Here is a 16,835-nt window from a genome sequence, read left to right on the forward strand (position 1 = left end):
AATATTTTCATCGTCTACGAAAATATTCTGATATAAATCATTGGCGTTAATGAATTTATTAACTGGTTATTTCAAATCAATACAAGTGATCGTTTTAAGAAAATATTTTTCAAATCATTCATTTTTTCGTAAAACAAATGGAGCATAAATCACTACTTAGCCAATCCCTAATTAATATATCACGTGTTAGAATAATCCTATGCGACAACAAAAGGGAAATAAATAAATGATGCTTTCTTAGACGGTTGGACAGTCCATCAATGAGATATAGTGGTTATTAGTCATTGTTTGATATCTAACATTAGCCAAAAAATGCCAAATTGACCTATGATATGTGTGGCTGTGACTCAACCTAAACCTATAAATTCAAGAATAGTAGCATTTAATGTTAGTTGTCATTCATCAATTTGTGCAATCCACACAACAAAAATAACACCCGAGAATCACTTTCACATGGGCTCTATGTGTCTGATAATCTCAAGGCATCGTCTTAAATTGATCAGATATGAGACTCTATCGATATTTCCTAATTAATTAATTTCTTTTGGGTATTGTGAAAAAAGCTTTATTAATCTTGAATAGGGATAAAATTCCTCTAAACGGCTAAGTTACTAAAGCTGTGTCACCCATTGATAGCAAAAGTACTTTCAACTTAAAAATAAATTATTTGGGTCGACTAGAGTTATGTAGAGGGTCAGGTATGAGTCATTAACAATATATAGGACGAAAATGAGTTAAAGTAAGTCAATTTGAATTAGACCCATTTTCAATCCACTCAAAGCCAATCTGAAGCATTCATTTGACAGCGTTACTTTTAAGTATTATTCCATGTGCAACATTACAATCCCATCTTCATGTTTGCATCAATGTTTGAGATTTAATTATTGTAAAATATAATTTCAATTACAACCATGTAAGTAATATGTTGACTTTCCTCAGGATGTGGTCAGGATAGAAAGTCTTTGGTTCGATCCCATTAAGATAGTTTAAGTAGAAGAAGGGAAGCGAGGAAAATTCCTCAGAAATAGGTACCTATTGCCATTATACAAAGCTATACAATCCATAAAACAAGTGTATCATTGTAACTATCTATCCTTAATATATGTTACATATACTTCAAGTACTGGTACTCTATGTAGCATGTAATAACACACTAGACCATTATAAGTTGCTGTTGTTGCTGAGTTTCGATCATGATTCCTTCCTTCATCCTCCGAATGAAGTCGTCGAACTTCTTGTCCAATTCCTCCGCCGTCATCACACTATTCCCATACCTTATCTCCACGCCATTTTTGTTGTCTTCACTAGTTGCAGCCTCTCTGTCTCCTCCACATTCATCTAACTCCTCATCATTGTAGGGATCAGATATCGCGACTATGTTTCTCGCTTCCAAAGTCGGAAAACCGATATTATCTTCTTGTTCTTCTTCTTTGTTGTCGTCATCGTCGTCCCGTGCACATCCTTCTGCATGAGAACACACGTCTCCTGTTTCTACTTCAACCACGCAATCCTCATGATTATTGTTGTTGTTATTCAATGTTTTCCCTTCTTCTCCAAGGGCGAAATCCTGTAGAGCAACGCCAGGGAAAACTTCGTCGTCGATGTCCATGGCGAGCAACTTATTTTCCATCACGTAGAAAGTCTCTTTGGGAGGATCTTTATTGCTAGTCCTGTGCCAGGACCTGGTCTTCGTGCCGATAAAGCCCGAGTCCTGCGCGAGGAAGATGAGGATGCCGTTGCAGAGTAGGAAGATGCAGTTCTTGCTGACGGCATGGGTGATGAGACGGAGCGGGAAGGGGGAGAGGTGGAAGTGCCACGGTGGGAGGAAAGAGAGGAAATTGGAGCTCGATAACAAGAGCGAGAAGACAGAGATGGAGAGTAACAGCTTTGTGAAACGACTCAGCTTTTGATGGTTAATTTGGTCCATCTTTCTCTAGTTCGGTGCTCAAGGTGGGAGAGAGAGAGAGTGTTTGTGTGTATGAGTGGATGCAATGTGAATATGGTTTGAGAGAAGATGATAATAAGAGCATATCATAGAGAAGATTTGAATCATATGAAGGGTTGCTCTTGCTTGATGTGGGAGTTCATATTTATAGAGTTAGAAAATGGTTGGAGGTCCACGTCTGAGCTCGATTTTTATTCTAAATGTCTCTAGAAGAAAGGGGACAACATATGGTTATTTTTTTTTTTTTGGTAATCGAGGTGTCCGGGCCAGCTTGCGCGCATCTCGACTATTCCTCGGGGGAGACTAGCACAACAACCCACCGCCATGGCCCCCCACTTAAATCACAAGTGCTTAGCTGGTGAATCGAACCTAGGACCGGTGCGTCTAACCACACAATTCCAAGTACGCCCTAACCAACTGAGTTACCCATGGGTGGGTAAACAACATATGGTTGTTTTACACTTCATAACTATTAAAAGAATATGCGGAGGAGTTAATTTCTAAATATGACATAAAATTAATCTAGGTTAATCTCGTTTAAGTTTACCTATAATCGAAAGGAATTTAATTTCGGCATATCCATTACATAGGATATTTTTTAGGCGATTGAATTTGTATCGGTGTCTGATGGCTTATATACAGTATTAAAAAAACAGATAAAAAGCTAGATAAGTTTAGGTACTATCCGATTTTAGGTAAGCCTTCTATTAAAAATGTCATGTGAGATAATGTGCTATGTATGATTTACATGAACAAATTTGAAGACCAAAACTTCTTCTCACTTCCCTCCCCTTCTCCCCCCGGTCTCTCCACTCCTCAAACTAGCTCTCCTGCAGCCTCCGCCCGCTGTCTCCCTCGCCACGCAAGAAGGAACAGCCTCATCATTGCCTTGACAAAACTGATGTCTTAACCACGTCATCCCCACCACCACTATACCACTGCCTTCCTTCTCAATTTTTGTGAATTGTTGCTCAGCCTTTCGTCTTTTCCGTCAACGGAGGAAACCGACGCATCTGATCGCTAGATCTTGTCAATGCTAAGTTGATGCACGAGCTAGTCATGTCGGCAGCGCAGAGAGAGAGATGGTGCGGTAGGGTATGGCGAATGGTTATTTTGTGATATGGAAAATATAAGCCACATATGTCATTCATCATTTTTTCTGTAAAGGGTGTATATAAAGTTGGGCATGTCAAAGCCTATCAAGTTAGCAAATTCTTAAATCGAACACGACGTAAATAATTAAAACAATAATTTCATTGATCGAAATAATTGAACGGCTTATCTAACAACTAATTTCTACATGAGGAAAAAAAATGAAGAGGGGATACTAATATACTCTCTGATAGATGTTAGAATTAAAGTTGGCCAGGGCTCAATAAATTTGTGTCGTCCTGTTCCCGCCAGGTCCCACGTCACCTTGTGTCTTTACCTAATTTCGGGGAACCACCCCAACGGTTTTCATCAATGACTCTTATGGCTATGCCATTGTTGATGTTGCCTAGGGCAAAAGGAGTTTTGCCTCCCTGTTGTTTTTTTTCTTTTTTCCCCTTGATTTTTTTAAATTTTTTTAATCATCTCACCATTAGGTCCTTGATAAAGTACTTAGGATTTTATCAAGAACTATCGGGGTTTATTCCAATACAAAGGTGTCTTTAATAGTTAGATAGGATGATTTCTATTCTATTAGGAGCTCTACAGGGTAGACCAAACATATACTGAGAGGGGAACATGCATCAATGGCCCAAGAGAAATTCTAAAGTATGATCCATAAGCTTTATTCCACTTGAAGCATAAACAAATGGACCCACCAAACACAATGCGCTATCTACACAAAGCTCCTCTCAAAATCTCAATTTTAGTCGAGAGGAGATGGATGCTTATGCGAATAACTTTCTCAGCAAAGATGTTCTCGTAGCCAAAAAAACTTATTTGCACTAACGAGTTGCTGTACGATAACATTTGTGGGACAAGGAAAGCTCGAGATTATCAACTAAAACCAAGTACTATCGCACTCATACAATTAACATTTTCCCGCTCACTTTCTGGAATATTTGAAATATGGAAAAGAGAAAAAAGATCAGATGAGTTGAACTTCAGATCCGAATTCAGAAAAATAAGCTGGAGCTGTCAATAAGACCATGAGCCAATGATAAAGCCCAATCGATGGGCTAACACATTGGACACTTAAAAAATCTAGGCCCAATCTTTGTACAACGACCCGAGTTAGTTTCCTCCAACTTCACTGTCTTCCAGATCAATTGAAATCAAGCTTTCTATTCTGTCCACCGGCAATGATGTTCACACACAATAATGTTAGGTAAACACATGTTAGGTCACTTAGGTTTTTAGGCAGGCTTCAGGAAGTCATGACTCGTGTTACATAAATCTCGTCCACCAAGCTCTCCTTCTGGCACGACGACTCCTAATTGTCTCACTCATTCGATCAATTAATTAATTCGTGACGATTACATGGTCCAAAGTCGTTCTCGAATACGTGACCTTGCTCAAAGTTGCGCAGGCCCATACAATGGTAGATCGACAAGAGCTGCTGAGCGTTTAGCAGTAACATCATTGGATTTATTGAGCTAGAGTTGGTTTAGGTATTAATTTGTCAATGTTGATTTGTCCTAGAAGACTAGTGATTTTTGGTGTTTATAAAATCATTATCAGCGAGAGGTGAAATTTCAATCTATTCATGCTAGTCATGACAGCTGAGAAAATATTGCGTGAGTGAGATATTCCACATCAGCCATGCATAACACCACTGAACGAATGACACATGGCAAGCGGGCCCTACAGATCAGATTTATTAAAAAATCTGATATGAGCGAATGACTTTCTCTCTCCCATCCTCCGGTCAGAGGGGGCCCACCCGGTCAGACCTCCAATTTTCAAAATAAAGTTCTCTCGCGCCTGAACCTTTCTCTCTCCTCCCGGATAATAAAGCGCTCGCACCACCCCCAAAACACCTCTCTCTCTCTCTTTCCAAAGAAGAACGTCAAACATCTTTTCCTCTCCAGCGTCTCTCTCCCGCAAACGTTTTCAAAATTTTGAATCTCTTTCTTGGCTCTCATATTTTGTTACTCCGCTTGTTGCTGCTCCGGCGTTCAGCGGCCGTTTCCCGCCGTCGGGACAAAGCACATCAAGGCCGCCCCTCGCGTGCTAAAAAGGGAGTGAGGCAAAGGCCGAGGGGCGGGTGACCGTCCTCAACAAAAGTTTCGAGTTCTCGAAGTTTTTCGGGAGCAAGTACCAGCTTAGGGACGAGGTTGGGAGGTTGGGAGAGGGCATTTTTTCTTTTTGGTCTAAGGCGGCAGCTCGCAGGGTGAAGGTGGCTGCCGCAGCCGCCAAGCCCAAAGCAGCTGCGAAGCCGAAAGCTATGGCGGGTGTGAAGAGAAAGGCGGCCGAGAAGCCGAGGTTGAAGCCCGCGGTGAAGGTGACACCCGAGAAGAAAGCTGTGGAGAAGGTTGCCGCCGCGAAGCTGAGGAAGACGCCGGTGAAGAAGGCCAAGAAGTGAGTCGGTGATGTGTCCTTTACTAGCATAGGGGACGACATTTTAGACGAGGCTTTGGTTAGCGTGTGCGACGAGAAAGAAAAGAAACGGCCAGACCCAGAAGAAGAGACTGCCATTGGAGCACCACATAAGTTAGAGCTTTTCGATTCCCCATTATTAAACACAACCATTCAATAAAACCTCCCCTAGAAGCTTATATAGAATATGCGCTAACAAGAACAGAGTTAGCACAATTCAATAACGAAGAGAAAAAGAAAGAATAAGAAAGAAAAGGCTACGTCAAATGTTGCCAAACCATCTACACACAACCAAAGCCTCGTCTAAAATGTCGTCCCCTATGCTAGTAAAGGACACATCACCGACTCACTTCTTGGCCTTCTTCACCGGCGTCTTCCTCAGCTTCGCGGCGGCAACCTTCTCCACAGCTTTCTTCTCGGGTGTCACCTTCACCGTGGGCTTCAACCTCGGCTTCTCGGCCGCCTTTCTCTTCACAACCGCCATAGCTTTCGGCTTCGCAGCTGCTTTGGGCTTGGCGGCTGCGGCAGCCACCTTCACCCTGCGAGCTGCTACCTTAGACCAAAAAGAAAAAATGCCCTCTCCCAACCTCCCAACCTCGTCCCTAAGCTGGTACTTGCTCCCGAAAAACTTCGAGAACTCGAAACTTTTGTTGAGGACGGTCACCCGCCCCTCGGCCTTTGCCTCACTCCCTTTTTGGCGCGCGAGGGGCGGCCTTGATGTGCTTCGTCGCTACGGCGGGGAACGGCCGCTGAACGCCGGAGCAGCAACGAGCGGAGTAACAAAATATGAGAGCCAAGAAAGAGGTTCAAAATTTTGAAAACGTTTGCGGGAGAGAGACGCTGGAGAGGAAAAGATGTTTGACGTTCTTCTTTGGAAAGAGAGAGAGAGAGAGGTGTTTTGGGGTGGCGCGAGCGCTTTATTATCCGGGAGGAGAGAGAAAGGTTCGGGCGCGAGAGAACTTTATTTTGAAAATTGGAGGTCTGACCGGGTGGGCCCCCTCTGACCGGAGGATGGGAGAGAGAAAGTCATTTGCTCAGATTAGATTTTTTAATAAATCTGATTTGTGGGGCCCGCTTACCACATGTCATTCGTTCAGTGATGTTATGCATGGCTGATGTGGAATATCTCACTCACGAAATATTTTCTCCATGACAGCTAGATGTGCTTTATCAAGAGTGGGACCCGTGAGGAATAATGCAGTCAATTCGATATAAAATGGGGTGTCAAGAGCCAATAAGAGGAGGAACTAGCGCGAGCCTTTAATTAATGGTATTTAATTTTAGGTATGAATGGTTCTATGGTTGGGTTAGTCCAATCTTGAAATCTTGAATCTTATGCACAGGGTTAGTGCCTAGATTTTGGAACCTAAAACCGTTCCTATAGACCCTAGCCCGACCCTGCCGGTTTGGTTTGATTCCAAGTTCAATCTAGGGAACCGGCCGATTCTTTTTTTTATTTCATTTTTTTTGTATTTCTTGAAAGGACAAATTTATTCTTTCAAAGTACATTTCCATCAATAGACAATATTTTAAAATCGTGATACTGAGCTACAAAACGGCGGGAAGTCAAACACCGACAAAAAACAAACAAAAATCTAATGTAACAGGGAATTATCCAACTCATCCTTTAGTCAAGCAAAACGAAAGCTAAAACAACAATAGAAATCTTCACTTACCAAAAGCAACAACCCACAAATGATAGACACAAAGATAAAGTAAATAATAGTTAGTTCAAAACATGTAACATAAAATATGAATTGTAGAATTTCATTTCTCATTCATCCATAAAAGATTGCTCCAAATTCTATTTATCTGAAATCAAAACAAATAACAAACATAGTTAAAATGAGTTCGATCTAGGATCAGTCCTCTTTAGCACCTTTACCTTGGAACTTGATTGCATAGTGTCGGTTCACAATTTTTGGGACTGAAGATCGGACCGTCTACCGCGGGAATTGGACTAAACCGAACTGCACAGTGCCGGTCCGGTTCCAAGGTCTACCCTAAATTGGTGCTCACCCTTAGACTTCCTTTTGAGCTTGGGATTAACATCGTTTAAGTTGGGAAATGATCGAATTGTTTCTGAACGAAGACACACCTTGTTTTTTAAATAAGAAATACGAAAAAATATATCCCGAAGTTTCACCATAATAGCAAGTACTTTTTAAACTAGAAGTTTACTGCGTCAACTCAACAAAATAGTGCATTTATTTACAAGATAGTCATTTCTCTCTGTCCAAAGATGTTCCTACACATTTTCTCTAATGCCTCCGACGCTGTGGTGAAGCCATCCGATTGAAAGGTCTTTCCTATGCTCTCTCTCTCTTAAAAACTTAAACTAATATGTGGGGATTAGAAATGACTTGTTGAATTTGATGAATTGGGGGGGGGGGGGGGGGGGGAAGGGGGCCTACACGTGGGAATAATCTAGGGCAGAACGTAATTTTGATACCATGTTATAATGTCCAATTCAAAGCTTAAATAAATAGATGGAGAGAAATGACATATATATAAAGAATATATAAATTTCATCTGCAAACGATATGTGATATATTAAATTTTCACGTAGACTGGACTTTGGCCTAAGATTATGCATGGAAATATATAATGGAGAGGCAAATAAGGGATCTAAAAGATTCGATCTCAGGACCTATTGCTCTGATAACATGTGAGATTCTGTAAAATCGTTAATAATTATATTAAAAATTTAAATTGTTAAATAAAAGTGTAATTTAATATTTAAATATTTTAATACAATACGTAATAGCGTGACTGGCCTAGAACCTCAATCGAAGGTCACAATGGCTATGTTGACTTTGAGAGACAGCACCAAAGGTAACAGGTTGTAGAGGCGGCGGCATGTGATGATCGTAGGGACCGGGCAACGATGAAGGCACAATGCAATGACAAGACAAGGGCGGTGATAAGGGAGGCAGAGAAAGAAATGTTTTCTCTTTTGTATTTTTTTGGGTCAAAAAGAGAAAGAAGTGTCAGGTTTTCAAATTTTAGGTAATTTGCCTGAACCGTGTTTACTTGTTGATATCTATTTTAAATTAGAACAGATGTTCTTTTGAAATGATACAATACAAGGAAGTAACTCACAAGAGTTGGTTGTGAACAACTCAAATTCTTTTCTAGAAATATCATAATGAACTATATGAAATAAGTGATTTCAAAATTGGTAAGTCAATCAACAGAGCGATTTCGTTTCCGAAAGTTATGTTGCATTTTGAACTCAAAGTGAGAGGGCGATAGTTTTTTGATATTTTTAAGCAAAGTAGGGCCAATATTATTAATCATAAGTTCTGGATTAACAATATCAGTGATTTTTTTAAAATCAATCTCAATGATGATCTTATGAACGCAAAGTTGTTTTGCGAAATAGAGTCCCTTCCTATGAATGCGGCAAAACCACCAAACCGAGTCACCCTCTTCGTTTATGAATAAACCCCCTGCACCATCATATCCTGGGTTGCCTTCAGAGGCCCCATTGGTATTCAATTTAATCCACCCAAAAGGTGGAGGATCCCATTTGACCAAAATCGGAGAGGTGCATGATCCGCTTAATTTCGAGTTATTCATAAATGAAACTTTAATAGTTTTCTTCGTGTATGACTGAATTACTTGTACCTGATTCGAAGGGAAAATAAAGTTGTCTTGGAAAAGTTAGTTCTCCATTGCCAAAATAATCACACACTTACTCTAAAAGTTATGCGCCAATCATGTTGAAAATTCAACCGCCCTTAATGAACGAGATTTAAATACGACCATCGTGACAAATTCATTAAGAAGAATTCTCCTAAATATTGTTGTGAGACAAACTCAAGCCAGATCCTATGGACATTTGGACAATCCCTTAGAACATGTAAAGTTGTTTCCACATGCGACTCACATCTCAAACATTATTCCTCCCGAGTTGCGAGACGTCTTCAATTCATTAGTTAACAGTTATTTATGAGCGGCTAGCCAGAGGAAAGTTTTCATACATTGAGGTTTTTTCCACTTCTAAATAATCAACCATATACCATCACATTCTTGATTGTTTGCCCCATTGATTACCTCGCACGCCTAGTACCCTCCCACAAAAGAGTATCTTCCCCATCATAGGCTAAATGCGGTTTGATAGCTCTAATGGAAAAGATTATATCTTCTGGTATAATTCCTTGCAATATTAAAAAATTCCAAATTTCCATTCAGAACATAATCGCAAACTTTTCTGTTCATCTCGGAAGGAGATAGTTGGTACTAACAATATTATAGAGCAGCTCCATACCTGTAATCCACTATTTGTCCAAAACCTAATATGTTTGCCATTTCCCAAACTCCATAAAGCTCCTTCCTATAAGGCTGGTCATAAATTCACAATCGCCTTTCATAAGATCGAGTCACCAGGTTTAGCATGAAAATCAGTTCCCTAAGAATTATATTTAGCAGTCAAAACTTGTGCTAGGGATTGTTAGGTTGAGTCTTGAGACCCCATATATCTTCAATCCTTGATTAATCGGTTCAAGAAATTAAAATCAAGACCACCATATATCTTAGGCTTATGGATGAACTTCTTTTATTTTTTTATAAAGGTGACCTCCATTTTACTCTACCGACCAAATTTCGGGGCGCAATATCTTTCCTTCTACCTAAAGAAATCTAATGTTCGGAATCGCACACGATGATGCCACGCCCCCACCAATCAGATCAGACTTTGAATTTAGTTGTTGTCCAGATGAGATTCACTTCACTATGCAGAAGATATAGGCCCCATGCATGCTGAAGAAGACCTGCTTCATGACCTTGATACATTATAGACAATGAGACGAGTGATGGAAAGCGAAACCTCCTTACTTTTCAGCCACAGAAGCGTGAAGGTAACTCAGATTCTTCTTGCCACCTGTGCCAACTACTCGTGTTTTAATACAACAAGTCTCTTTCAACAATACAAACAAAATATTTCACCCCTCCCAATCTTTGACGTAACATTATAACCTTCGTATTGCTGTTCGAATAAAAAAAGTTTTGGATACTCTCGTGGTATTGCCGGTTAAAATAAGAGAGTTGAAGTTTAAATTATTATACAGAGGGAGGTCAAATCGATTTAAAATAGTACTTTAATACTCGCTCGAAAATGAAGAGCCAAATGTACATGAAATAAAATTTGAGCAATGAGAATTTAATACTATACTAGAAATTCCAACTCAAAATCAAATTGTCAAATGATTTGAGAAAATACTTTAACGCTGACTGTTGATGCCATTATCTATTTGGGTCCCACTATCTTAAGTAAAAGTAAAATGTACATTTTCAATATCTCACCAAATTTGAAAATATTATTATTATGGAAAGATATGTGAATATGTGTCAATATTTAAATATTGTCAAAGTTTTAAGAGTTTCGGGTTTAAAAAAAATCAAAGTGTGACTCGTAAGATTTATAATTAGAACAATGCAAAAAGTAAAAGTCATTTCAGATAAACCCTTAATGATTGTGATGGATGCTGGAGTATAAAAAAGAAAACCCCACGAAGAGTGGCTAATATCATCTCACTACATTTCCTCATTAGCAAGCATATACATCTTATTATTTGAATCACCTATATGAATTTTGACTCATATCATATATGATTCAAACATTTCACGAGTCCTAATTTGTATACCTTAAGCGAGCTTCTTTCCTAAAAACACTTGCTAATAAAATCCAAGAAACACGCTAGTTATGGGTAATTGGTAGTATGTCTCTTTTCATAATCACACCAAGAGTATTGTTAAAGAAGAAGAAGAAGAAGATAGTCACACCAAGGGGGGAGATTGATGGGGGTGAAAGAGGAAAAGCAAAAACAAAGAGAAAAGGGAAGAAGACGCATCCACTAAGTTAAAGGAAAGAAAAACAAAAAAGAGAGAGTACCAAGGGTCTGCATAGCAACGTTTCTGTTTCCAGAAACAATTTTTGATCAGAAAGAGTTTTTTCAAAATTTCTTGGAACAGTTTCTAAGCAAAAAATAGCGTTTAGTAACTGCACAAAATTTCTATTCCAGGAATAGAAAAAGAATAGAAACGCGTTTAAGGCGCGAATGATCCATTTCTATTCCATGGACGAGTTTCTCCCTTCTGGGCTACCGGCGGAGGACGGCGGGTGGCGGTGGGGGGCGGAGGACGGTGGTCGGCGGCGGCAGAGGATGGCGGCCGGCGGTGGGAGGCAGTGGAGCACGGCGGTCAGCGGCGGAGCACGGTGGCGTTGGGCGGCGGTGACGGCAGCGGGGGGCGGCGGCGGGAGGTGGCTGGCGGCAGAGGGTGGCCATCGTCGGTCGATGGAGCACGGCGGCCGGTGGCGAAGGATGGCAGGCGATGGTGGGTGACCGCTGGTGTCGGGTGGCCAGAGGCGTGAGATGGCCAGCGGCCAAGGGTAGCCAGCGCCTGGTGGTGGCCGGCGTCGGGCGGTGGAGCACAATGGCTGGCGGCGGAGGATGGCGGCCAGTGGTGGGTGGCCGGCGGCTACGGAGGACGGCGACCGGTGGTGGGTGATCGCCGGCGTCGAGTGGTTGGCGAGGGTAGGCGGCCAGCGCTGAGTGGCGGCCGGCGTCGGGCGATGGAGCACGGCGGCCAGCGGTGGAAGATGGCGGCCGGTGGCGGGTGGCGACAAGCGTCGAGCGGCGGAGAACAGTGGTCGACGACAAGAGACGGCCAGCGGGCGGGAGGCGGCCGGTGAGCGTTGGCTGGTGGGCGGCGGCGGCGGAAGGCGGGCGGTAGGTGGCAGCGAAGGACGGCCTTCGCCGGTGAGAGGTAGCAATGGGGGGGTTGCGGCCGATGGATTGTTTCTTATTTTTGGAGAATTCTAGAAAAAAAATCGTTTCTTTTTTCTTGTTCTAGAAACAAGAAGCATATTTTGTTTGCTTCTTGTTTCTGTTCCAAATCTATTTCTGGAACACTTTTTTGTTCCAGAAACAAAAAAAATAGATTTTTTTTACTAAACGGATTTCTGTTCTTTTTCTGTTCCGGGGAACAAAAGAACAGAAAAACAAAGAAACAGAAACGTTACTAAACAGACCCTAAAAGTCCAGGTGGCTTAAGCAATGGGAGTGTTATAGATTGAGAACCCCACGTGCAATTCAATCAAAGATAGAACTGGAGATTCTGTGTGCTGATAAAAGGAAGTACAGGTGTCTAGTTGATGCTTGAAACATTGGTATAATATTGGGAATTATATTTCTTTGTTCATCAATTTGATCTTTATTCTCCTTGAAGGAAAGTGAATCTTCTTTTTGGGATTTGTAACTATAGTGTCACATCTGAATTTATGCTTTTGTCCCCCATTATATGTGGATATGGGTGGAATTGACATACCAGCAAATGCTTGAATGCATGGGAAATGTGGGCATTTTTCTCCTTCTCCTTTTGAGGGTGGTGATGGTTTCTCTACTTTAATGGATTACATTTATAAATATAAGGTTTTAGGAGAGTATAGAAAGAGAACCAAATTCATGACCATCTTGATAAGAGCAAGGTTTTGTTTGTTTCATAAAAAATAAATAATTTGAAAAATATTTTTCCTTAAAATGATAGTTTATATTGATTACAAAAATGAATGAATGAAAAATATTTTCACCATTCACAAAAATATTTTTGATATAAATTGTTGTTGTAAATGAATTTTTTTATTAACTAATTATTTCAAGTCAATACAAGTTATCACTTTAGGAAATGCTTTCCAAATCATCTATTTTTTGTGAAATAAATGAAGCCTAAATCACTATTTAGCCAAACCCTAACTAATATATCATGTATTAGAATAATCCTATGCTACAGCAAAAGGAAATTAAGTAAATGACACTCTCTTAGATGGTTGGACGGTCCATCAAAGAGATACAGTGGTTATTAGTGATTGTTTTTTTTTTTTTTTGGTAAGGATGGTTATTAGTGATTGTTTGATATCTACGTTAACCAAAAAAATGCCAAATTGGCCAAGGATATATATGGCTGTGACTCAACCTAAACCTAGAAAGCCAAGAATAGTAGCATTTAATGTTAATTGTGATTCATCAATTCGTGCAATCCACACAATCAAAATCACACACAACAATCACTTTCACATGGGCTCTAAGTGTCTGATGAACTAAAGGCGTCGTCTTAAATTGATCATATCCCAGAAATCACATATGAGACTCTATTGATATTTCCCAATTAGTGACACCTATTTTTATAGGAAAAATTATAAAAATAAGTCTTAAACCTATTGCAATTGTGTCAATTTAGTTTTAAATTTTTTAGGGTTAATACCACGAAAAACCCTAAACTGGTACACTTGTGACAGATTTACCCCAAACTATTTTTTTGACCATAAAAAACCCCAAACTGGTACATCTGTGACAATTTTACCCCGAACTATTTTTTTGACCACCAAAAACCCAAAACTGGTACACCTGTGACAATTTTACCCCGAACTATTTTTTTGACCACCAAAAATCCCAAACTGGTACATTTGTGACAATTTTACCCCGAACTAATTTTTTAATATTATTTTTTTATTTTTCGAATTTTTTTAGTTTTTCTTTTCTTTTCTTTTTCCTTTCCTTTTCTTTTTTTTTTTCCTTCATCTTCATTGGACCAACAATGGATTGTTATATTGTAATTGATACCACAATAACGTGACACGTAACATAAATGCTACATTTTGACCCAAAAAAAAAACATAAATGCTAAATGAAAGACTTTCTTTTATATGCATGAATTTTCATGACAACCACTTTTTTCTACATTTAAATGTCTCACGTTTTATTTATTATATATTTCAAGTGATCATATTGATTTATGAATCGCCATACACATATAATATCTCTCATCTTATATATAAAATATACTAATTTTGTAAATTAATATGTTAAATTAAATTGGCAAGCAAGACGTATATAAATTGTTGATTAGCTGTACTCCAAGCTTAGGTAACAAGCCTACGTTGGACCCCATCAGTTTGCCTATCCACTTGCACCCAAAAATAAGAAAGACACGACAACAATATAATACCTTTTTCGCGAGACATTTAAATGTAGAAAAAAGTGGTTGGCATGAAAATTCATGCATATAAAAGAAAGTCTTTCATTTAGCGTTTATGTTTTTTTTTTTTGGGTCAAAATGTAGCATTTATGTTACGTGTCACGTTATTGTGGTATCAATTACAATATAACAATCCATTGTTGGTCCAATGAAGATGAAGGAAAGAAAAAAAGAAAAGGAAAGGAAAAAGAAAAGAAAAGAAAAACTAAAAAAATTCGAAAAATAAAAAAATAATATTAAAAAATTAGTTCGGGGTAAAATTGTCACAGGTGTACCAGTTTGGGGTTTTTGGTGGTCAAAAAAATAGTTTGGGGTAAAATTGTCACAGGTGTACCAGTTTGGGGTTTTTAGTTGTCAAAAAAATAGTTCGGGGTAAAATTGTCACAGATGTACCAGTTTGGGGTTTTTTATGGTCAAAAAAATAGTTTGAGGTAAATCTGTCACAAGTGTACCAGTTCAGGGTTTTTCATGGTATTAACCCAATTTTTTTTTAGGCCAATTGAGTCCTAAACCTTTTGTATTTGTGTCAATTTAGTTCATTTGATCAATTTGGCCGGAAATCACCGACATGAACGCTGGCTGTCCTATGTGGTGTGGCCGGCGCTGACTTAAATAATTTTTAGTAGTTTTTGCATTATTTATTTATTTTTATTATTTATTTTTCTTTATTTTTCATTTCTTTCTCTTTCTTTTATTTTCTTCCCGTCTTCCTCTAGCCGGTTATCAGACCTCAGCAATTGGCCATAGGCAAGGGCCGATGAGGTTGAACTCATCGGTCACTAGCGAGGCTCGCCCTCCCTCGACGATGGCGATGGCGACGGCGAGGTTGAGCCTCGCTAGGGGCGGGCAAGGATCGACATTGCCGGCCGTCACTTCTGGTCGGTCCCCGAAATTCGGTGACCAACTAGAGGAAGAAGGGAAGGAAAAAAAAAGAAAGAGAAAGAAAAGAAATAAATGAAAAATAAAAGAAAAAGTAAATAAAAATTTCAAAAAAAAAATTAAAATATTATTAAAAAATTGTCCACCAGTTGCGCCATGTAGGATAGCTGGTGTCCATGTCAGCGTTGTTCGACCAAAATTGACCGGATGGAATAAATTGGTACGAATGTAAAATGTTTATGATTCAATTGGTAAAAAAATGTTTATGATTGAATTGACACAATTGTAATAAGTTTAAGAATTTTTTTTGGTAATTCTCCCTATTTTTATACCCTAAAGTCTCTATTTAAGCATGCAATCTCAGAGTAGATTAATGATCCACAAGAATGTTGACACCATATTTTTTGTCTAATTTTCAATTTTACATAAAAATCACAAAATTAGGATTAAGAACCTTGGCCATGCTTAGGAACCTATTTCCAAACAAAAATAATTTTTCTAGATTTTTATTTAATTTTTCTTCAATTTCTTTTGGCAAAAAAAGGAAGAAAATCAAGAAAAATACCAAACGAACTCCAAAAATTTCCCAAAAATAGTCATTAGTATTATTTTAATTCTTATTTTAGCCCTGAAACTTTAGTTTACAAAATTTCAATTTAGTATATGTTTTCTCCAAATTTGGGTAATTTCATATCCTAATTAAACCAAAAATCCAATTAAGTTATTTCTAGTCATTTTTGGGCTATAGTGTCTTCACAACAATTGATTCTGGGACCTTGAATTTCATATTGGTCAGTCCAATTTCACAATTTGACAAAATAATTGAAAAGCCTCAAAATTAATTGAAAACTAGAGATTTTAAGACATAAATGGGGGATTTCGTTCAATTGGACATTTTTGATCAAAACTTATACATTCCCTAAGGGTAATTGAACATGGGTAATTCAATTCTGACCTCAATTCTACAAAATTAGGCCATTTAGACTTTCAATTGAATGAAAACCCATTTTACCCGAATTAAACTTAAGGGTTTTTGGGCTTAATTGTGGTAAAAATTCAAACAAATCCTTTATTTTAGAGCAAAATGTGTCGAGGAGTCTAAATGTGAGGTTAAAATCATGAAATTGGGACAAAATAGGGTCCAATTTGTAAAATTAGACCAACCCGGATCTGCCGGGTCGGTCGGATCGGACCCGACTCGACCCAAGTTGGTCTTCTTCTTCACTCAGACTGGGCACATGTAGGAAAGGGGATTGAAATAGTTGGTTAGCCTCACCCCTTTGCCGACTTGGATTTCCATTTCTAACACGTGGAAAACGAAGTGGACAGCTGGAGAATCTCTAGCTGTCCACCCTCATCCGATCTAACTGACTGGGGAGTCGGTTAGAGTAAAAAAAGGGCGGGAAATCGAACTAGAAAAACAGTTGGGAGATGTTAGTTCCCA

At 39.1% G+C, this 16,835-nt stretch overlaps 1 protein-coding gene across 1 annotated transcript; it reads right to left on the reverse strand.

The window, feature by feature from the left end:
- Positions 1 to 1,153: 1,153 nt before the first annotated feature.
- LOC115689361 (uncharacterized) lies at positions 1,154 to 1,927 on the reverse strand. Its single transcript, XM_030615367.2, has one exon. It carries the CDS (start codon positions 1,925 to 1,927, stop codon positions 1,154 to 1,156), a length of 774 nt encoding a protein of 257 aa, XP_030471227.1.
- Between the last annotated feature and the right edge of the window lie 14,908 nt (positions 1,928 to 16,835).

This window comes from Syzygium oleosum, unplaced genomic scaffold, assembly GCF_021117445.2.
Source record: "Syzygium oleosum isolate NSW1041296 unplaced genomic scaffold, Sole_v2.1 Sole_v2.22, whole genome shotgun sequence".
Lineage (NCBI taxonomy): Eukaryota > Viridiplantae > Streptophyta > Magnoliopsida > Myrtales > Myrtaceae > Syzygium > Syzygium oleosum.